Source organism: Ictalurus furcatus, chromosome 17 (genome assembly GCF_023375685.1).
Source record: "Ictalurus furcatus strain D&B chromosome 17, Billie_1.0, whole genome shotgun sequence".
Lineage (NCBI taxonomy): Eukaryota > Metazoa > Chordata > Actinopteri > Siluriformes > Ictaluridae > Ictalurus > Ictalurus furcatus.
This window is the reverse complement of record NC_071271.1, coordinates 4,010,497-4,032,574: the sequence shown is the minus strand read 5'-3', so window position 1 is coordinate 4,032,574 and position 22,078 is coordinate 4,010,497. Positions and strand designations below refer to the sequence as shown.

Genomic DNA, 22,078 nt, shown 5'->3' with positions numbered 1-22,078 from the left:
GGCACATTAACCGGTTCCTATGCATTCCAAAATGGAGAAACTCAACCTGAGGTCGCAAAGGAGGTGCGTAAAATCTAAAAAGCACGGTGACCCTGATCCATGTTCACAGGAGGGTCCCCTCCTGGTGTCTGCCATTGAATGATCTGAACCACTACAAAGACTTGAGGACCCTGCTTACCCTCATAAATGTCATGATTGTTATTCTTTATTGTCCTTTAATGCAGTGTCACTGCTGGTGTTGCCACTGCCATTTGCTACAAATGCTACTAATAGCAGAGCACTTAGATGTACCGGAAGAAGATCTGACCTGGCACCTTTCAGCAGCAGCTGCTCCTGCAACCGCTCCAACACCTGCTTCTCAACTGTACCTGACCAAATGACCAGTACTTGCACTTCTACCCCCAGGATCAGGTTCGCAAGAGAAAGGAAATGGACTACAGTTTCAAAGGAAGTGGAGCTTTGGGGCCCCATCAACATGCCAGTGTTCTGGACAGTATTCAGGGTGTCGCTGCAGTGTTACCTTGTCTCCCAGTGGACACCGTCATACCACCTGAGACTGCATGACAGAGGGTACCGGCATGCTTCCTGGGGATGAACTGTTGTACAGTGCTCTTACATGTGAAAAATGAGTCCAATTATGTTAATTGAATCTGACTCCCCACCCCTTATTTAGTCTTGGCCAGTCCCCACCCACCAGCCAAATATCATAAGACGGCTACCAACCGGGAAGGGTGAGGGCTCGAACATGCTTCCTGCAAGACACCTAAAGACAGCCAGTCTTATCTTTTCAAACTGCTGCTCATGCTGCGTAACATGGAAACGTAACACACTCAGAGGAACGTGCTCTATGATTGGCTAGTGTCACTGTGATTGACGGGGGAGTATGCCCCTCCCACCCTGACAGCATGCCAATATTGCTCCCTTGGTCTCCCAGTCACAGATGGCTGTCGCAATGCTGTTTTGTGCCATTCAGGAGCGACTTATTTCTGATTTCAGTAATAATTTTTATGACTTGGACTTGTCTAAGACAGTGGTTTTCAACGTGGGGGCGCCCGGGGGGCCTCAACAATTTGGTCAGAGCCACCAAGCCCATCACTCCCACTAGTATGTTTTCTCTTTCTCACTCTCAGACAGCCACACACACACACACACACACACACACACACACACACAATCAATTCCTAATGTAATGTAATGTAAAGATGTAAGATGTAATTATTAATAAAAAAGGGGGATATATTCAGAAGTCTGTATTTTTTATGTGTTTTAAAGACATCTTGCAAAAGGGGGGCCTCGGTCAAATGTTAACACCATTTGGGGGGCCTTGCCCTGGAAAAGTTTGGGAACCCCTGGTCTAAGACATGAGGATCTTGAGAGTCAGAATTTAACTTGGACTGAATTTTGCTTGGACATGGGTAAATGAGCCATGGAAGTAATAGTTTTTGGGGGTTTTTTTGTTTGTTTGTTTCAACATTTAACTGCACAACTATAGCCAACTGCAATCGTCTGATCCACTGGAGACTCGAGTAATACTAGAGGGTGGGTGACTTGACTTTTAAAATGCCAGCAGCGGGCAGCACCACTTCTCGTTTCTCTGCCTGGACACAAACCATACTTAGTGTCTGACCCTAGCAGCTTTTATCATAATACCCCATTATCATGATGGGACAGGTGTGTTTTATTAGGGGACAGGCATACACTCTTTAAGTCATCTAGTCTTGGCCACTGTCACTCTCTGTGTGTGTGTGTGTGTGTGTGTGTGTGTGTGTGTGTGTGTGTGTCTATGAGATTAATGAGAGTCAAGGCCATTCTCATGAGCAGGCTGTTTTTGTGCATACTGGAAAGATAGATTATTTTAGGACACACACACACACACACACACACACACACACACACACACACAAACTGTGATGCTCTCTCTCTCTCTCTCACTCTCTGTACTAGCTACAAACTCAGAGACAGCTACATACAAACCAGAAGAACATGATGGTCTATCTCAGCACATCCGCACACATACGCACACGCACGCACACACACACACACACACACATACCCACACACACACTGCAGATGTAAGTACCATATGTCAAAAAAAAGTCCCTGTCTCAGTGCGTGCCTGCAATTAAAACACAACCATGCGTGTATGGAGTATGTTACAGTGAAGTTGCTCAAGCGTCACACACACACACTCCATACATCATCTTCAGATAAACATGTGCATATGCAAGCTACACACACACACACACACACACACAAACACACACACACACATAAACATATAGAAATATATGACACAAAGACAGACAACAAAAGAGGGGTGAGAGACAGAGACAAAGACAAGAGATAGATAGATAGATAGATAGACAGATAGATAGATAGATAAAAAGATAGACAGATAGATAGATAGATAGATAAAAAGATAGATAGACAGATATAGATAGACAGATAGATAGATAGATAGATAGATAAAAAGATAGACAGATAGATAGATAGAGATCATATACAATATACAGAATATAGAAAAAAAATGATATATATGGCTGTAGCGCCAGAAGGAGAGAGAGACATAAGGAAAGAAATATATGGTGAAAAGACAGCATAGAAAGACACATATATGTGTAAGTGTGTGTAAGTGTGTGTGTGTGCGCGCGCGCGCCTCATACCGTGGATGAGTGCACGTAAGTGTGTGTGTGTGTGTGTGTGTGTGTGTGTGCGCGCGGCGCTGCGTACCGTGGGTGAGGTGAGCCGTCTCAGGCTCTCCCCGAGCGAGTCCAAGTTCACACGCTTCCGCCTGGCGGCCCTCCTTGCTCCCGTGGCTGCCTGATCGTCGAACGGGCACGCGCGCGTCTCCACGGGGCTCCGGCCGTTCCAGAAGGCGCGCGAGAACGGGCACTCGGCGTCGTCGGGGCTCTCGAGGCAGTCGGAACCCACCGAGCTGAACGACTCCGACGAGATCTTGCGCGAGGACATGCTGCTCGCCGCTGGCCCGCGAGCACTCTCATCAGACGCCGCGTCAAGCGCGCGAACGGCGTGCGAGGCGGAGAGGACAGGAGAGCGCGAGCGGAGCGAAGACTGGACGACGACGACGACGACGATGATGATGATGATGATGATGGTGGCATGCGATGGCACGCATTTCAAAAAGAAAGGGGGGGAGAGAAAAAAAGAAAAGAAAATTCCCTTAGTGAAAATGAAGCAGAGTTCAACGGATCGACGAAGCGCAGCGCGCGGAGCCGCAGAGAACCGGATTGCGTCCCTTGGTGCTTGCTCCTCTTACCGAATCGCGCTTTCATCCGCGAGCGCACAGGTCCGCTTCATCTCTCTCTCTCTCTCTCTCTCTCTCTCTCTCGATCGAGCGCGAGAGATCCGTCGACTCTCTCAGCACCGCCGCGCGACACTGACGGAGTTTAACGCAGCCAATCAGAGAGAGTTACACAGAGAGACAAAAAAGAGAGAAAGTGCACTTGTTCTCTAAAGGTCAGGATGTGCCCTTGTTGACTTAGCAGACTATAACTGTACACATCCAACCTTTCTTTCTCTTTTCTTTTTATTAAAAACATAACAGCCTGGAGTCAGATAGGGAAAAAATGGTTCACTTTTCTACCAAATTCCTTAATAATGAAAAAAAGAAAGAAAGAAGGTGCACACGTGTGTGTGTGTGTGTGTGTGTGTGTTTTGACCTTAGATATAAAGCTGGTTGTGGCATCATCAGGTATGCATACTCTCTCTCATTCACACACACACACACACACACACAGAGAGCATGAATTTAATATAGTTATAGATGCCCTTTACAACACTACTGCTGCATTGTGAATAAAATACCTCTATGCATCATATCACCAGTGCCTCTTCAACAGTTCACAGTGATGTTTGCATTTTCAGTTTCCTTCAATGAAAAATGTTCAACCTTTTTTCGGCTTAACAGTATGGAAAATGCAAAGAGTCATTCGAACATTCAGTTCACGCTGTGCTATACTGAAAAGACATTATTAACACGTTATTGATGTTTTACTTTGGAAATTAATGTTTTGTTGTTGTTGTTGTTGTTGAAAATACACACTCATTTCAAATCTGACTGCAAAACACTCCAAAAATGTCGGGACAGTCGATTGTTTAGAACTGTGTGACATCAGCTTTTCTTTTAATGACACTTATTAAGCGTTTGGCGCTGAGTGAAGACACCAGGTGGTTAATTTTAGCCAGCGGAAATTTTCCCCCATTTATCCGTTATGCCTTTTTTTTCAGCTGCGCGACTGCATGTACGTGGTCTTCGGTGCTTTATTTTGCGCTTCATAATGCGTCATACGTTCTCAACGGGAGACAGGTCAGGACTGCAGGAAGGCCATGCTCGCACCCGCACTCTCTGCTTATGCAACCACGCGCTCGTAATCCGGGCAGAGTGTGGTTCAGCGTTGTCCTGCTCTGGATGGCAGCATTGTGCTACTGTCCATCTCAGTTGAGACCGAGCCCAGAGAAGTCTGCAGCGCTTCTGGACAGCGTTGACGTACGGCTTCTGCTTTGCGTAGTAAAGCCTTAACTTGTATCTGTGGATGCAGCGGCGAATGGTGTCGACTGACAAAGGTTTACTGAGGTATTCCCGAGCCCGTCAGGATATCCGTTACAGATTCACGATGGTTTTTAAGACGGTGACGTCTGAGGGATCGGAGCTCACACACATTCAGAAGCGTTTGTTTGACTTCCAGAAATTCAGCTTTCTTTACTGGCCCCCAAAGAAAGCAAGAGCACATATGAGTGTGAGAAGCAACTCTTACACCTTTAAAAAAAAAAAAAAAAAAAAAAAAAGTGATCAATTTGTGCAACTGTGATGGGTATTATTCAAGCTGTTGCTTAATGCGAAAAGTCGACTTTTAACTGATTTGATCCTTACCCAGATTTTAAGGTTAGGGCTAGGTGTACCAGTATTTAGCTACAGGTCAGTGGAAATAACCCACAACCAGAATTAGGAGCTTTAGGGTATGTTATATGTGTCAGAATATAGAACATCATTTAGGACTGTGTGAGGGAGAGAAAGAGAGCGAGAGGGACAGAGAAAGGGAATATAGGTCATTTAGAACTGTGTGTGTGTGCGCGCGCGTACTAACACACTGTGGTTCGTCTCTCTTTTGCCTTTAGGACATTTTTCTCCCTTTCTGTCTGTGCCTGTCTGTCTGCTAATTTTCTCCGTCTCTCTGTCGTTCTCTCTTCCTGACCCACTTCCTCACTGCCTCCCCCTCACACACTACTGAAATAAACACACACTAACACAAAAGGCAGCACGAGGACACCCGTTTTCTGAGGACCAGTTTGAGATTTTTCTCGGAGACGTACATCCTATAAATAAGTTCACCACGAGGGTTGGAGGACAGAACGCAGAGGAACACGGTTACAGACTCGGAAGAGGCTCCGCCTCGTTCTGATCGACGTGTCGCGGTCGACTAAGTAGTTTATGTCAGTGGTTTTCAAAGCGGGGGCGCCCGGGGGGCCTCAACGATTTGGCGTGAAAAATAAATTCTCACTCTCGGACAACCACACACACACACACAGAGTCAATTCCTAATGTAATGTAATGTAAAGATGTAAGATGTAATTATTAATTAAAAAAGGGGGATATATTCAGAAGTCTGTATTTTTAATGTGTTTTAAAGACATCTTGCAAAAGGGGGGCCTCGGTCAAATGTTAACGCCATTTGGGGGGGCTTGCCCTGGAAAAGTTTGGGAACCCCTTGTTTACGCATTTTGCAGAATCGAGTCTAGTGGCTAGACAGAACCACTGGCAGTTATTTGTTGCATCAGCCAATCACATCATATCTAGGTGCCTGCCAATCAAAGTTTGCTTGGCCTAATAATAAGGAATGTAAATCATTTCGTGCCTGATCCATCCTAACGCTAACACAAAGCGATACATCTGGTGGAAACCTGACACCGTGAAGCATGGTGGTGGCAGCATCGTAGTGTAACGATGCGTTTCATCAGCAGAGACGGGGAAACTTTGTAGTAATGGTACAAACAATGGATGAGCACGTCCATAAAAAAAAAAATCAACAAAACTTTAATGATCCATTATGACATCGAACAGCTCAATAATACAGCGGTTGTGCTGTTATTATTATTATATAGATTATAGACAGGACAGACTCCCAGACGCCTTTGCTGTGGACTCCGAGCTCCAACCCTGACCCCGCCCCCAAGATGAAAGCAGAACTCTTATTGGCTCTTGGTGCAGTCGAAGGGTTTCCACCACTGAGAGAACTGCAAGACCTTCTTGCGTTGATCGTCGAAGTTCTCTCGTATCGGCTTCCTCCATCGTCTCGGCTCCAAGTCCAACATACCGCCAAGGATCTCCTGTTAGAATATGGGGTGTTAGGACGTGTGTTTGTGTATATATACAGACACACACACAGTATCTCACAAAAGTGAGTACACCCCTCACATTTTTGTAAATATTTGATTATATCTTTTCATGTGACAACACTGAAGAAATGACCCTTTGCTACAATGTAAAGTAGTGAGTGTACAGCTTGTGTAACAGTGTAAATTTGCTGTCTCCTCAAAATAACTCAACACACAGCCATTAATGTCTAAACCGCTGGCAACAAAAGTGAGTACACCCCTAAGTGAAAATGTCCAAATTGGGCCCAATTAGCCATTTTCCCTCCCCGGTGTCATGTGACTTGTTAGTGTTACAAGGTCTCAGGTGTGAATGGGGAGCAGGTGTGTTAAATTTGGTGTCATCGCTCTCACACTCCCTCATACTGGTCACTGGAAGTTCAACATGGCACCTCATGGCAAAGAACTCTCTGAGGATCTGAAAAAAAGAATTGTTGCTCTACATAAAGATGGCCTAGGCTATAAGAAGATTGCCAAGACCCTGACACTGAGCTGCAGCACGGTGGTCAAGACCATACAGCGGTTTAACAGGACAGGTTCCACTCAGAACAGGCCTCGCCATGGTCGACCAAAGAAGTTGAGTGCACGTGCTCAGCGTCATATCCAGAGGTTGTCTTTGGGAAATAGACGTATGAGTGCTTCCAGCATTGCTGCAGAGGTTGAAGGGGTGGGGGGTCAGCCTGTCAGTGCTCAGACAAGTTTGTCTTGCCTACAGTCAAGCATGGTGGTGGGAGTGTCATGGTCTGGGGCTGAAAGAGTGCTGCCGGCACTGGGAAGCTACAGTTCATTGAGGAAACCATGAATGCCAACATGTACTGTGACATACTGAAGCAGAGCATGATCAGTATGCAGTATTCCAGCATGATAACGACCCCAAACACACCTCCAAGATGACCACTGCCTTGCTAAAGAAGCTGAGGGTGAAGGTGATGGACTGGCCAAGCATGTCTCCAGACCTAAACCCTATTGAGCGTCTGTGGGGCATCCTCAAACGGAAGGTGGAGGAGCACAAGGTCTCTAACATCCACCAGCTCCGTGATGTCGTCATGGAGGAGTGGAAGAGGACTCCAGTGGCAACCTGTGAAGCTCTGGTGAACTCCATGCCAAAGAGGGTTAAGGCAGTGCTGGAAAATAATGGTGGCCACACAAAATATTGACACTTTGGGCCCAATTTGTACATTTTCACTTAGGGGTGTACTCACTTTTGTTGCCAGCGGTTTAGACATTAATGGCTGTGTGTTGAGTTATTTTGAGGAGACAGCAAATTTACACTGTTACACAAGCTGTACACTCACTACTTTACATTGTAGCAAAGTGTCATTTCTTCAGTGTTGTCACATGAAAAGATATCATGAAATATTTACAAAAATGTGAGGGGTGTACTCACTTTTGTGAGATACTTTATTTATATGTGTGTATGTGTGTGTTTGTGTGAGAGAGTGTGCACATACTTACTTTCCCAAAGTAATATGGAAACTTGTCCTGATTTTCGATCACGTGAGCCAATCCTCCCTGCAACCCGAAATCGACCGAGAAGTACGGCAAACCACGAGGAACCTGGACACACACACACACACACACACACACACACACACACACAAACAAAAGGCGTGATAATACTGAAGAGAAAAATGTGAGGAAAGAGCCTGAATCATGAACGAGTGTAGGTCTCACAGCCTGTCTGATGTTCTTGGAGGACAGATCCACCACCTTCTTATTCATCGCCCACTCCTCATCACACTCCATGATGGCTTTCTTGGACACACAAATGACACAAGCAGGTATTTTAGTGGATTAAGTGTGTGTGTTCTCAGGCCTTTCAAAAGGAAGACCATCACACCTGGAGAACAATAAATCAGCACAGAGTTGCATTAAGTACAGAAGGTGTGAAGACTGATGAAGGATCTGCTGGTCTAGCCCTGTTATCATGGTCCCAGAGCTGGATAGGTCTCTCCATTTCTGCGTCGACGTTTACCCGCTTCTGAGTCCATGAACTCCTCGAGAACCTGAAGACACTCTGCTGACTGTCAGTTTCTCTCTTGGTGGCAGTCCATCTGTCTTTGCCCCTGTATCTGTCTGTCCCTCCGTTCCGGGCCCTGTATCTGTCTGTCCCTCCGTTCCGGGCCCTGTATCTGTCTGTCCCTCCGTTCCGGGCCCTGTATCTGTCAGTCAATCCGTTCCGGGCCCTGTATCTGTCCGTCCCTCCGTTTCGGGCCCTGTATCTGTCCGTCCCTCCGTTCCGGGCCCTGTATCTGTCCGTCCCTCCGTTCCGGGCCCTGTATCTGTCTGTCCCTCCGTTCCGGGCCCTGTATCTGTCTGTCCCTCCGTTCCGGGCCCTGTATCTGTCTGTCCCTCCATTTCGGGCCCTGTATCTGTCAGTCAATCCGTTTCGGGCCCTGTATCTGTCTGTCCCTCCGTTTCGGGCCCTGTGTCTGTCTGTCCCTCCGTTTTGGGCCCTGTATCTATCTGTCCATCCTTCTTAGGCTCTCTACTTGCCCTTGTATCCATCTGTCTCTCTGTCTCAGGCTTTCTGTCTATGCCCCTTTGTCTCCATTCCTGTATCTGTAAGTCCCACCATTACAGGCTTTCTGTTTCTCCCTCTGTCTACCCCTGTATCTGTCGGTCCCTCCTTCTTAGGCTCTCTACCTGCCCTTGTATCTGTCTGTCTCTCCGTCACAGGCTTTCTATCTGTCTAACCCTATGTCTCAGGCTCTGTTTCTGCCCCTGTATCTGTCTATCCCTCTACCTCAGGCTCTCCACCTCTCTGACCCTCGGTCTCAAGCTCTCTGTCTGCCAATGTATCTGTCTGTACATCTGTCTGTCTCTGCCCCTGTATCTGTCTGTCCCTCTGTCTCGGTCTCTGTCTATGCCCCTGCGTCTCCGTCCCCGTATCCGAGTTACCTTGAAGTAGATGGGTGCCATATCGCCAAGCTCCCGTGGAAGTGGAACACACTCATACAGCATATGCATTCGCTTCTTAGGGTTCCTGTGAGTTTCCAAAAACACGCAGTCGAGACCAAGCGACTGGAACATCTGAACCAACGACTTGCGGAACACCTGAAAGACGGAGATGGAGGGGAAAATAATTACACGTGCATTTCATTCGACGTAGTATATTAGCGAGTGTGTGAGTGTGTGTGCATACCTGTACTTCATTCCACACGTCCTCGTCAAGGCCAGTTGAGCAGCAATGGTGCTGCAGTGGAGCGATGAGACAGTGTCCCTCAGTCAGAGAGACGCTGTTAGGGAGACAAAGATACACCTACACACACACACACACACACACACACACAAAAGTGTGTTAAGTCAAACGTGTATATATAGGGTAATTAGAATGTATAAGTATATTAGCATGTGGAACAAATTATCTATATAGCATGTGAAGTAATTAGCAGCTAAAACAGTGTGTGTGTGTGTGTGTATGTGTGTGTGTGAGGGGTGCTAATTAGCACATCGCTAACAAGTTTGGAGGGAAAATATACCAGTGCAGAAATACTACTGTTTAACATAGTTAGGGAAGTATCAGATGTAGGGTTATTAGCACGCGAGGTAAGTAACATGGGCTAAACTGCTGTGTTAACACCGCTGGGCTTTGGGATGAATAGACTCGAGTAATTCGCAGCGTGTGAGATAATGACGTTAAATACAGTGTGTAAAGGTAATCAGTGTGTGTGTGTGTGTGTGTGTGTGTGTGGGATAATTGGCATGTGAGGGGTAATTAGCATGTACCTTTGCCCCGATAGCCACCACCAGGTGTTTGGGCAGCTCAGTGTTGGTGAAGCAGAACGGGCATTTATCCATTTGAGCAGCGAGGCTCCGCCCCTCACCCATCGCTCGCTTCCTTGCTCTCTCTTCATCAAGCCCCTCCCTTTCTCTCTGAGCTGCGCTCGATACGAACATGTCGTCCAGTGTGTAGTTATCACCATCCTGCTTGCCCATCATCTAACACACACACACACACACACACACATTAGAGCTTTAGTACGTCATGACGTTCTCTGAGCTTTAGTACGTCATGACGTTCTCTGAGCTTTAGTACGTCATGACGTTCTCTGAGCTTTAGTACGTCATGACGTTCTCTGAGCTTTAGTACGTCATGACATTCTCTGAGAATTAGGACGTCATGACGTTCTCTGAGAATTAGGACGTCATGAGGATCTCGGAGCTTTATTAAGTCATGAGGATCTCGGAGCTTTAGGACGTCATGACGTTCTCGCGGCTTTAGTACGTCATTCCAGACTTAAAGCTTTCATACGACATTACGTTCTTAGCGCTTTAGTACGTTATACTCTTAGAGCTTTTGTACATGTATGTTATTACTGTCTGAAAGTTTTCACTAAGATGCAATGTTCTGAAAAGTTTAATACGATGTTCAGTTCCCTCAGCCTTTATTTTCTCAACACATTTTTAAAGTGCTAGAACATTATGATGTTACAGCTTACAGCTTTGACGGTTTGTGTGTTCTTACATTTTCTGAAATGAAATGATCTTTCATTAGTTTATCGTACTTCAGTACATTTTACTCGGGGTTTAGTAGGTTTTTACTTATTTTAGTTCTTTTTTTTATTTTTATGATGTCCTTCATGTTGTTCTAGGTCCTTAAGTTCTTAGAGCGTTAGGTCATTGCTCTGTACACGTGTATTCCCAAACAGTAATCAGAATAACGAAAACAACAAAAGAACCCGACTTTCATTTTCACACCTGTATTATCACACTATCACAGTTCTTATCAGGATCAGTACGTGTGTGTGTATGTGTGTGTGTGTGTGTGTGTGCGCACACAAGACATCATCTCCGTGGAAACAAGCTCTATGGGAAAGTGTGTGTTCTCATCCTTGACATGTTTGATTGACAGAGTGAGACATTGCATCAGTGTGTATCTGTATGTGTGTTTGGGTGTGCAATGCGTATACACACACACACACACACACACACACACACACACACACACACACACACGTGACACAAAGACACACAACTGCTGTTGCTGACTTGGCACTCATCATGCACACACAGCTAAAATAAGTACATATTTTTAGCATATTCGCCATGGTAACACCAGAGCATTTACTCTAGAGAGAGACAGAACGCTAAAATGTGCAATGTTTGGCACTTTCAATTCCAGTCTCCATGGTGACAGTGACGTCTTTGTAAGTTTATTAATACAGTTTTCACCCGCCATGTTACACACACACTCAGGGGGAGCAAAGAAGAGAGGCAGAGAGAAATATTCACCATCTGTTACATTCAGTCTGTGTGTGTGTAGGTCGTTGTATAGCTGTATAGGGCACAAGTTTAAAAACAATGAAACAGCAACCCGTGTATGTCCGGTTGCCAGATAAGCATAATGTACAAAAGACACGGTGAATAACTGCCTTTTTTTTTGGCAAAATAATGTTGGTTGCCAGATTGAGAATAAAAATCCACCATGACTAATTATTAGAACTTAGTAGTTTGTGTATATGAGTTGCCAGATTGTAGGACCAACTGCGCTGATTAGGTGTGTGTTTGGGTTTCCAGATTAAAATGGAAGGTTGCCATATCAACGCCACAATTAGTGTATTCTGGTTGCCAGTTTGAGATGGGTAAATCCCTCGGAATTTACCCGTAGATGTAGCTGTTAGAAGATGTTTGGGTTGCCAGATTTAAACTGCATGTAAAAATGCCTTTGTGTATGTGTTAGGAATGTTATCAGCTAGTGGTCCAGATAATCCTGATTAACACAATGTAGTGTGAATTTAGAGTTGCCAGATTGTGGTAGAAACACCCACCTTAGCTGCCATGCGTGAGTAGAGGGCATTCTGATCCTGAGCTGAGGTCATCTTCTCCCGGCGCACCATCTCTCTCAGATTCAAACTGTCATCATCTGCAAAGTAACGCACGCGCTCGCCGGCGACATGGGTCTCGATCTGTGTGCGCGCATGCACACGCACACACGCACACACACACACACAGAGAGAGAGGCACACAGTTAAATGATTTAATCACCCTTGTTGATTATTTGTAGTTTAACATTTGAAAGGGTGCTCAAGAGGCTCTTCACACACACTTCAGTGAGAAATAAAGAGAGAAGTGTGTGTGTGTGTGTTGCTAAAGGTGCTACAGTAGTCATTGGACTGTGACTCACTGTTGGCTTATGCTCACATTTAAGGTTTGGAAATAATGTGGAATAAAAATAATAATAATAAGAAGAAATGAATTTACAATGGTAATAGTTGGCAAAGCGCTGTGGTATAGGAGGAATAAAATACTTCGGGGGGATGAGAGTAACTCCGCTTCGCATCGGATGCATCGCATCAGCCTGACTGTCGTTGATTATTTTCCTATAACACTATGTTACAATAAACACTAATGTTAATGTGTGTGTCTCATTATGTGCATGTGTGTCTCACTCTTACCGCTTTCTTCTTCCTCCTCCCTCCTTTCGGCTCCACGTGCTGGGAGGGGCCGTTCACTGGCCACGCTCGTCCCGATTGGTCCGTTCTGAACAAGACCACTTCCTGCTCCGCCTCCTCCTGCACAGACACCTGACAGCAGGAAAAACAATTACATAAACATAAAAACATACACACATATACAAAACCAGACACACGTATACGTACCGCTGAACATGCGCACACACGCACACACACACACACACGTGAACTCACCCGTTTGGGTTTGTGGGCGTGATTCTCTCTCGCCTTCCGCGCAGATTCTAGCTGAGCTTTCAGAGAGTCCATTAGAGCCTACACACACACACACACACACAAAATATTAATTGCTTAACACTGATATGGAACGCAATATGCAAATAAGACAACAATGTATGCAAATGAAGCAAGGATATGCAAATTAGACGTCTAACAAAATGAGCATCCTGCTGTAAGACAGGAGTACGTGGTGTTTAGTGTAGTAGTAGCGTGTCATTTGGTTGTAATTCTGTTAGATCACCTCTTTCCACACCACACACACTACCATACTAATTAGCATGCACTTCCTGTGGAATACAAACTTGCATAAACATAACAGCATAATTCTTACGGTAGTGTGCGAATTAGGACAGAACTGCAGTTCACATCACATCACAACACTGACTAGCATAGTACACACTTGTAGTGCTGAAGAGAGAGAGAGAGAGAGAGAGAGAGAGAGAGAGAGCGAGAGAGAGAAAAAGAGACAGAGAGCGCGAGAGGGGCGTGGCTCAGTGGAGCTTCATCACCTCACCGTGTTACCCATGAGCTCGGCCTTGAGAAGTTTGGCCCCGAGTTTATTCATCTCCTCATCTGTCAGGAGACGCGCTTCCTCTTCTTCTTCCTCGTCTTCCTCACTCTCTGAGCTGTAATAATAAATGAAATAAACTAACAGTCTACTCATTTAACTTTAGATACACCGTTAAATGTATTCCAACAATCCAACTATCTGTTTCTTTATTCAGATTTAAAGCAAAGTGGGTGTGGTCTAACTTGGAAGGGTTTGTTTGTTTATTAAATATGAACACTACCGTTACGCCGCTGGAAACCCGAAATCCCGGAGGAAACTCCGCAGACGTATTAGTGTCAGCATGGTGCGTGAATTCTGGCTCGGACAGTTCCTCAACCTCAGCTACCTCACTCCAGTTCATCACTAGTCTCAAGTAACGATGTGTGTGGCACTGTTTATTTAATCCGGTTGGGTTGGTTTTTTTTAAAACAATAGTAGTAGATTAAATTCAACCAATCATGACACTGACCAGGCCGTTACTAAGGATGAATGAACGCATGCTGTAAATTTATTGAGCAGGGTCACATGTTCATGTTTTCATTCTTCTTCTCCTTCCTTTCCTTCACTGCTTCCAGTCATAAATATTAACACTACTAAATAAATCTTCATTTATTTACGCTTACGTTCATTTATTGTCAATGAAATCAACATCATTTATCGCATTTAGCATTTCACAGTTTCACAGATGTACCTTCATCACCCTGAGTGTTAAATAGAAAAGTCAAATAGACCAGGCTAAGATATTAATCGATAGGTTTGCGTCTCCCTTTCTGAGTGGAATCGAACATAAAATCAGCTTTTGTATCCGTCACGTCGGAATTTTCGCTTCTTCAATCTTCAACAGCTCAAATCGGGTCTGGAGACTGAGAGGAGGAGCGAGGATTTTTCAAGCCAGAGACCAAGGGTGTGCAAACTTTTGCACCCGGCTGTATTTATAAGGCCGCTGTGATTAAAAGAACTTACAGAAAAATGAACATGTTGATGAAAACAGTCCGAAATACAGATGATCAGTCAGCAGCAGGGAACTCTCAGATCACACACACACACACACACACACACACACAGAAAAGATGTGGTAATAAGAGACACACTTCCTTATAAGTCAATCTGAGCTCTGAATAACTATTTACAGTGTGAATGTTAATATTTGTTTAAATTCAACAAGAGTGTGTGTGTGTGTGTGTGTGTGTATGTGTGTGTGTGTCACAACTGATCCATCATGCAACACAGCTGTATGTGAGCTCATCTCAGTAGAATAAATTAGCATACACACGTACGCACATTTAACTGAGAAATACAGTAAACACACAGCTGTGTCTAGGAAGTGACCTCATTTGATTCTCGACCTCCTTCCTGTCCTGTGTGTGTGTGTGTGTGTGTGTGTGTTCTCACCTGCTCTTCTGCGCCGGTGCGGTCTTACTCTCTTCCTCTGTCTTCGGTGTCCCTGACTCCTTCTCTTTCACTCCATCCTTCTTCTCCTCTCTCTTCCTCCATGCCGCATCATCATCATCATCTCCAGGTTTCAGGAAGTTTCTTGTGCTCTGATTGGATGAGGAGGCCGTCAATCCAGGCCTCCTAAAGGCCGCCCCCGGAGGCAGGAAGTCGTCAGAGTCGGAGGGTTTGAGGAAGTGTCCTCTTTCTCTCTCTGGCCCTCTGTCTCTAGTCAAGTCTTTCTGTCTTTCTAGATCCTTCTCTCTGTCCCTGTCTCGCTCTCGGTCCCTTTCTGTCCACCGGTCTCTACCCATGTCCCTCTGTCTTTCCTTGTGCCTCTCTCTGTCTCGCTCTCTGTCCCTGTCTGGCTCCCTGTCCCGCTCCCTGTCTCGCTCCCTGTCCCGCTCCCTGTCCCTGTCCATCTCTCTCCTCCACCCATGTCTCCTTCCTTCTCCTTTCCTCCCCACGTCTCTCTCGTCTCTCCTCTGTGGGAAGGCGGCCTCTTCTGCTTCCTTCAGTCTCTTCTGAAACTGCTCCATGGACTACAACACACACACACACACACACTTTTCTGTTTCAGTCTAAACAAATTTAATTTCTATAGATATCACACGATTTGTACACATTATTTAGGCCTGGAGCGATTTTACTTCCCGCTCCAGGGTGGGTTAGTTTCTTGTAGACAAGGACAGATTGGGGGCGGAGCTTGCAGGACAGAACCCGATTGGTCGAGTATCGCTTAAGTGTTTTATATCAGTAGGTATAGCAGGACAGCTTCACCACGCTCGTGTTCCACAAGAGGTCCCTCAAGAGAATGTTTAAGGTGTCCGTGTGTGTGTGTGTGTACCCCGTATCTCTCGGCCACCACGTCGTCCAGGCTGCGCTGCTCTCTCTCTGCCTGCTCCTTCATCCTCTGAAATGACTTCATGAGCCAGCTCCGTCCTCCATCATCCACCACGCCCGCTGAGAGAGAGAGAGAGAGAGAGAGAGAGAGAGAGAGAGAGAGAGAGAGAGAGAGGAACAAAGTATTTCTCTGACTACGTCTGTCTTTGTCATAATCTGCTTGTCTTTCTCTCTCACCAAATCACCCTTAAATTACCAAGCGTGTTCATGATGCGGCTGATTTACATTTAGCCACGCCCACAAAACTCCATAAAAGGTCAAGTTCACAGAGAGCTGAAAACGACTAAACGGTGAAAGAGTGCCTTCTTTGTCTAAGTTTGATAAATGAGGCCCAATGCTAAGACAAATAGACAGTGTGTGTGTGTGTGTGTGTGTGTGTGTATATGTGCGTGTGTGTGATACCTTTAGTAACTGTAGTACTGGCGTCTTCCTCCAAGGGCAGCCCACTCCCTCCGTTCTTCCAATAGGGATTCAGCTCCAGTCTGTGAAGGCCAGCCTGAAAGATACAGTAGTTGGTCGGGGCTTAAATATCACCCTTCAACACACACACACACGAACAGAAATACTGAAACACACACACACACACACACACACACACACAAATGTCACCTGTTCGAGGCTCTGCGCTTTCTTTCGCTCCGCCTCTTTCTCCGCCTCCTTCTCTGCACGTCGCTCGGCAACCGATGTCGACTTCAGGGCCAGGAAGTCAAAGGTCATCCACTCGTCTCTCTGCTGAAGAGCCGAATGTTAAACGACGAATGCAAGTGAAAGTTCCAACACTCTCAACCAACACTCTTTCACACACACTCACATACTCGTGCAAACACAAGATTTACTTACTTGAGCACTATTAGTTGAGCTACTCGCGGTCTGAGCCTGGTCCGTGACCTTCCATGCTTTATCCACACTTCCTGTTGTGGGCGGAGCCTCCACCCAATCATCAGAGTCCTGTAAATAATCACCACGGGGACATGATTGACATGCAAACGAAAACCAAGGACACAAAAAAAAACATTAAAAAGGAGACAAACAATCACTAAAGATACTTTACAGCCATTATTATGCAGAAAACGTAAACAATGACCAAGCAGACCTAAAAATGTTCTTGAACAAGCACCGAGGAGGAACGTAAGAATGGAATGTGTACTAGTAAATGTATGTAAATGTAGAAAATACTATGTAAACAATCAGCGAGGAGACCTCTGAGCTATCGGACGAGCGATCGCCCTGGGATTTGGCCTTCTCTTTCTTCACTTTCTTCTTCTTCTCCTTCTTCTTCTTCTTGGATTTCTCCTTTTTCTTCTTCTTGCTTTTCACCGTAAGGTCCTGAACGGTCACAACAACATTAGGAGGTGGGGCTTAAATGGAGAGGGTCGGTAAGAAAATTAGGCTAAGGAAAAAAATGTTATCCTGGTTGTCCAACACATGTATGTACAGAATATTTAGAATATTTTCAACTACATTTTGATACAAATAATAGATATAGTATCGATAGAGTATTATTTGTAGTATATGCGTTATAGCTAATCCATTCAATAAAGGAATAAATGTTTGAATTTAAGAGTATTGCTCACATTATAGCTGTAAGGTTAGAAGCACAAATAGTTTCATTATAGCATTATTTATCATCATAATTCTATAACTCAGAGTAGACATGTTACTAAATGTGTTATATAATCAGTAGCACTATCAACGTAATTCTCAAATCTGCAACCTATGCCTTACATATTAAGTAGGGAATAAAACACACACCTCATTGATCTGCTGCAGCCGTTGCTCGACATCTGGGAGCATCCAGGTGTCTTCACCACGAGCCTTCCTCTGTTCCTCTCTCTGCTCGTCTTCCTCATACTGACGCTTGGCCTAGAGAGTGAGAGAGAGAAGAAGTAGAAGAAGTCTCTTTTAGTTCATCACAGTGTGTGTGTTCAGTCTGCTGCCGATGTCACGTTGTGGAAAGAGGTTTCCAGAGTCTATGCTAGACCTGACTCCATGTACAACTCCAATAAATAAAAATTTTAAAGTCCCATCCACTCATACATGGCCTTTCACTAAGAAATCCGTCATGCTGAGGAAGTAAAAATGCGTTCGAATTTCTGGTCGGTGTTGATTTTAAGCACAGGGCTAGTCTGTTTGTTTTGTGTGTGTGTGTGTGTGTGTGTGTGTGTGTGTGTATGGAGGCAACTGATGTCACATTCATTCTCATCACTGGTGTTTGTGTGAGTGTGTAAAGCTAACACAGCTTGAGGGGAGATAACAGCACATCACTAGGATTAAAAACAAACAAATAAACACGTGTGTAAACGACACATCACTGGAATAGCACATTGTGATGTATGTGCATGAGTAGGCTCTTTGAGTAGGCTCTTTGAGTCAGCCCTTAGGAGTCGACTCTGAGTCAGCCCTTAGGAGTCGACTCTGAGTCAGCCCTTAGGAGTCGACTCTGAGTCAGCCCTTAGGAGTCGACTCTGAGTCAGCCCTTAGGAGTCGACTCTGAGTCAGCCCTTAGGAGTCGACTCTGAGTCAGCCCTTAGGAGTCGACTCTGAGTCAGCCCTTAGGAGTCGACTCTGAGTCAGCCCTTAGGAGTCGACTCTGAGTCAGCCCTTAGGAGTCGACTCTTTGAGTAATTTCTTAGGAGTCGGCTCTCTGATTCAGTTCTGAGTGTTTGGCTATAATGAGTCTTTTCTTTGAGTCAGCTCTTAGGGTTTGGCTATTAGGAATTGGCTCTTTGAGTCAGTATTTAGGAGACGGCTCTTTGAGTCAGTTCTTAGTAATCGGCTCTTTGAGTCAGTTCTTAGTAATCGGCTCTTTGAGTCAGCTTTTAGGTATCAGTTCTTGAGTAGGCTCTTAGAAGTCAGTTATGACTAGTAATTAATATTAGAGTTGCAACAACTAATCGATAAAATCGATAATAATCGATTCTGAAAATCTCATTATGGATTAGTTGGTCTGCGCGGCACGGGGGAGATTTACTCATTACGTTACTTCTGTTCTGAAAACACACTCCGGAGAGTAAATACTAAAGTTGTGTCCCAAATGAAGTACTATACACTTACACTATGTACTAGTGTCTAGTGTGTGGATTTTAGAAAGGTAATATCATCACAAATTATATCACTAACGTTTTTTTTTTTACTAACCAGAAGTATAAGCCACTTCCTAGTTGACGGCGTATGATGTCATACGCACGCTAGCATTGCAAACACCCGAGTCACAGACAATGACTTTCTTCAGTTTACTTTCTGTCAGCGTTACCTTTTATTCCCAACATGACCTCAGTCTCCATCAGACGGAGGAGAAATCATCACGTGACTGAGGAAGAAAAGTCCTCTAAAGCAAGGGAGCATTTTATATTAAACACCACAGAGATCAAACAGTGCTGCACGAGCACAAACATGTTTATATCCAAAATGCTCCACTGTGTGTAAGGGGCAGGGAAACTGGTGCTAGCTGCTTAAAAGGTTTAGTTTAATTTAAGTTTATTGTCATTATATGGTGTATTTGCACGCTTGCAGTGTAAATTCTGTTGTTTATTATAACGGAAGTGATGTGTTAGTAACGAGACTGTGTTGATCCTCACGCGAGTAAGATCTGTAATGACTAATTAAAACATTACGATCGAAAATAAACACAAGTAAAATAATATTCCTAAAGGCAGCGAGGAACAGAAACCACAAGGTGCAGTGAAAGAGAGTTTTTATTATTCATTTAGGACTGGAGTTTAATTCGGTGCTTTTTCTGCATGCATAAAAATAAGGCATAAATACTAATATATATATATATATAATTTATTTTATTCATTTATATTGTACATAAGTATTTGTGCATTATTTTTATGGATGCACAAAAAGCACCAAATTAAACTACAGTCCTAAATTAAGATAATACACACACACACACACCAGAATATATATTGAGTTATTTTCTGTTTTGGACAAACAGTTGTGTTAAGTTTTAGTCTGAAGTTTATATTTGTAACACTCAGTTTGTGGATTTTATTTTAAATAAACAAAAAAAAGGCACTAAAAGTTTGCCCCACCCCATCCGATTAATCGAAGGTGAAAAAGAAAGAAAGAAAAAATCGGCCAACTAATCGATTACGAAATTAATCGTTAGTTGCAGCCCTAATTAATATTGCTTGATTTCTTAAAATGGAGTGAAACAATTTCGGCCAAAAGAACAGTCGCTGCTCAAAATATCCCAAACTGTCCCGTTTACAAAAAACAGGAAAAATAACAAATGAGCCATTTAGGAACATATAGGAAGGAGTCGATTCTTATTGGTCAACTAAATCAAATGATCTGACTCACTAACAAGCTTGACTTTCCATCACTTGTGTATGCACTGTGATGCTACCACTAAACACCACACACACACACACACACACATACACTTGTAGACTGTAGCAATCATTATTTTAATAGTGCATTTATACATGAAGCAAAAAATACATCTTAAATGACTCATGATTGGACATATTGTGCACTACCTAGAATGCACAACTTATTATTACAGACCGTACTGAGTAGTACACTTATTTAGGATGTGGAGAGACATTAGTATTCAGTATTCCATATAGAACACTTGTGTATTGAGTAGACAGCGATTTAGCATTAGGCTAAAAACATTAGCTGTTACGCGTCGATGGTTCACGCGGAGCATTGTTTATTTATTAAAACCCGTTTTTGTGTATGATCAATCTTAACAATAATAAAACACACATTTATTAAATCTATCATGAATCCCAATTTACCTTTTGGAGGACTTCCTCGCGGGCTTTGCGCTTTAATTCTCTTTTCTCCTCGATGCTACCTGAGCTTTCAAACCCACCCGCGTAGGTAGCCATGACACTGCCGGAAACCGAGGCGTGAGGTACCGCAAACACAGTGTGCAGTGTCGTAAAACAAACTGTAACTGCCCAACAACAACAACAAAAAAAAAAGCACAAAAATACAAATCATGGGTACATTTATTACTTAAATTAGTAAATTTTGATAGCAGTAGGCTAAATTGTTGAATAATTTGTTTTTATTTGAAGATTAATTCAAGGTTAGTTTGGTTTGAAGAATACACTCTATATGTATATAATATATTAAATAGATTTATGTTAAGTTTGTGCATTCATTTCAAAAGGCTCTGCATACAAAGAATGGGATATCTGAAGTTCAGATTAACGAGATGGAATTTAATAACAATGTGAAATTAAACCATAGAACTCTCTCTCTCTCTCTCTCTCTCTCTCTCTCTCTCTCTCTCTCTCTCTCACTTTGTTTGTGTGTGTGTGTGTGTGTGTGTGTGTGCCCTCTGGAATGAAGAGACGAGGTTATACAAAATGAGCTCCCACACTGCACAAAACTAGATCATCAATGCAACCACTGAGCCACAACATGGTCGATAAAGCTCACAGGGAGCTCATCTCTCTCTTTATCGCTCTCTCTCTCTCTCTCACTCCCCCTACACACAAAGCAGTAAGCCCACCAGTTCTTCTAAGACCCAAACATCCGCAGTCATTTATATTCACACTACAAAGTGTACGTATCTAACTGGCTGCATCCCAAATCCAGGCTTATCGTCACAGTCATAAAGTGCTGCCTCAGGCTGCGTTCACACTAGCTGTGTTTTTTCCTCACTCAACCACCGGTGCATATCATATACGTAATCCTATATGAAGCAACCACACGGCAATCAGAATGCAGACGGTTTCAAAAGTCGCCTTATTTTGTGCCAGAGCAAAGCAATTCCAACAATTACAGAAAAGTACAGCAGAAATGTCAGAAATAAGGCAGGTTTTCGCCATCTGAACAATCAGGTCAAAGCTGAAGAAGCGAGAAAACAAAACGACAAGATGGAGCGTTAGGAAAATAAATGTTGTTAGTGAAAGAATATATTGAACTCTACAGAGAGATTTCAGTCGGCAGTGTAACTAGAAATGACTGCTTCATCCATTGTGGCTTCATAAAGAAGCCTAAACACTAATAGCACTTTATCTAATCTTTAATCTTTATTATTATAACACATATTTATTTTATTTATCTTTTTAACCTCTTTCTTACCGTAGTAATGCACATTCCAGAATGAATATAATTCATTCTATTAATTATGTTGTGGAACCCA

At 43.9% G+C, this 22,078-nt stretch overlaps 2 protein-coding genes across 3 annotated transcripts in view; both read right to left on the bottom strand.

Moving 5' to 3' along the window:
- gucy1a2 (guanylate cyclase 1, soluble, alpha 2) overlaps window positions 1-3,316 on the bottom strand; it is a 27,082-nt gene extending 23,766 nt beyond the window's left edge. Inside the window, exons 1-2 of the mRNA XM_053646908.1 lie at window positions 3,278-3,316; window positions 2,731-3,072 (exon numbers count right to left, since the gene is read on the bottom strand). Coding sequence (XP_053502883.1) covers window positions 2,731-2,970 — 240 coding nt within the window. The 5' untranslated portion in view covers window positions 2,971-3,072; window positions 3,278-3,316. The remainder of the gene's footprint in view (window positions 1-2,730; window positions 3,073-3,277) is intronic.
- Window positions 3,317-6,031: 2,715 nt separating this feature from the next.
- cwf19l2 (CWF19 like cell cycle control factor 2) lies at window positions 6,032-20,860 on the bottom strand. 2 transcript variants are annotated; one of them, XM_053646905.1, is made up of 18 exons: window positions 20,718-20,860; window positions 17,719-17,829; window positions 17,167-17,292; window positions 16,807-16,914; window positions 16,576-16,698; window positions 16,369-16,462; window positions 15,911-16,026; window positions 15,025-15,605; window positions 13,597-13,708; window positions 13,041-13,118; window positions 12,789-12,917; window positions 12,162-12,299; window positions 10,120-10,332; window positions 9,536-9,652; window positions 9,292-9,447; window positions 8,065-8,145; window positions 7,846-7,947; window positions 6,032-6,345 (listed from the first exon to the last, which is right to left on the bottom strand). In XM_053646905.1, exons 1-18 carry the CDS (start codon window positions 20,808-20,810, stop codon window positions 6,208-6,210), a joined length of 2,616 nt encoding a protein of 871 aa, XP_053502880.1. In that variant the 5' UTR covers window positions 20,811-20,860; the 3' UTR covers window positions 6,032-6,207. The 2 variants fall into 2 exon arrangements, with proteins under 2 accessions (XP_053502880.1, XP_053502882.1); XM_053646907.1 differs by having other exon boundaries at window positions 16,576-16,695.
- Between the last annotated feature and the right edge of the window lie 1,218 nt (window positions 20,861-22,078).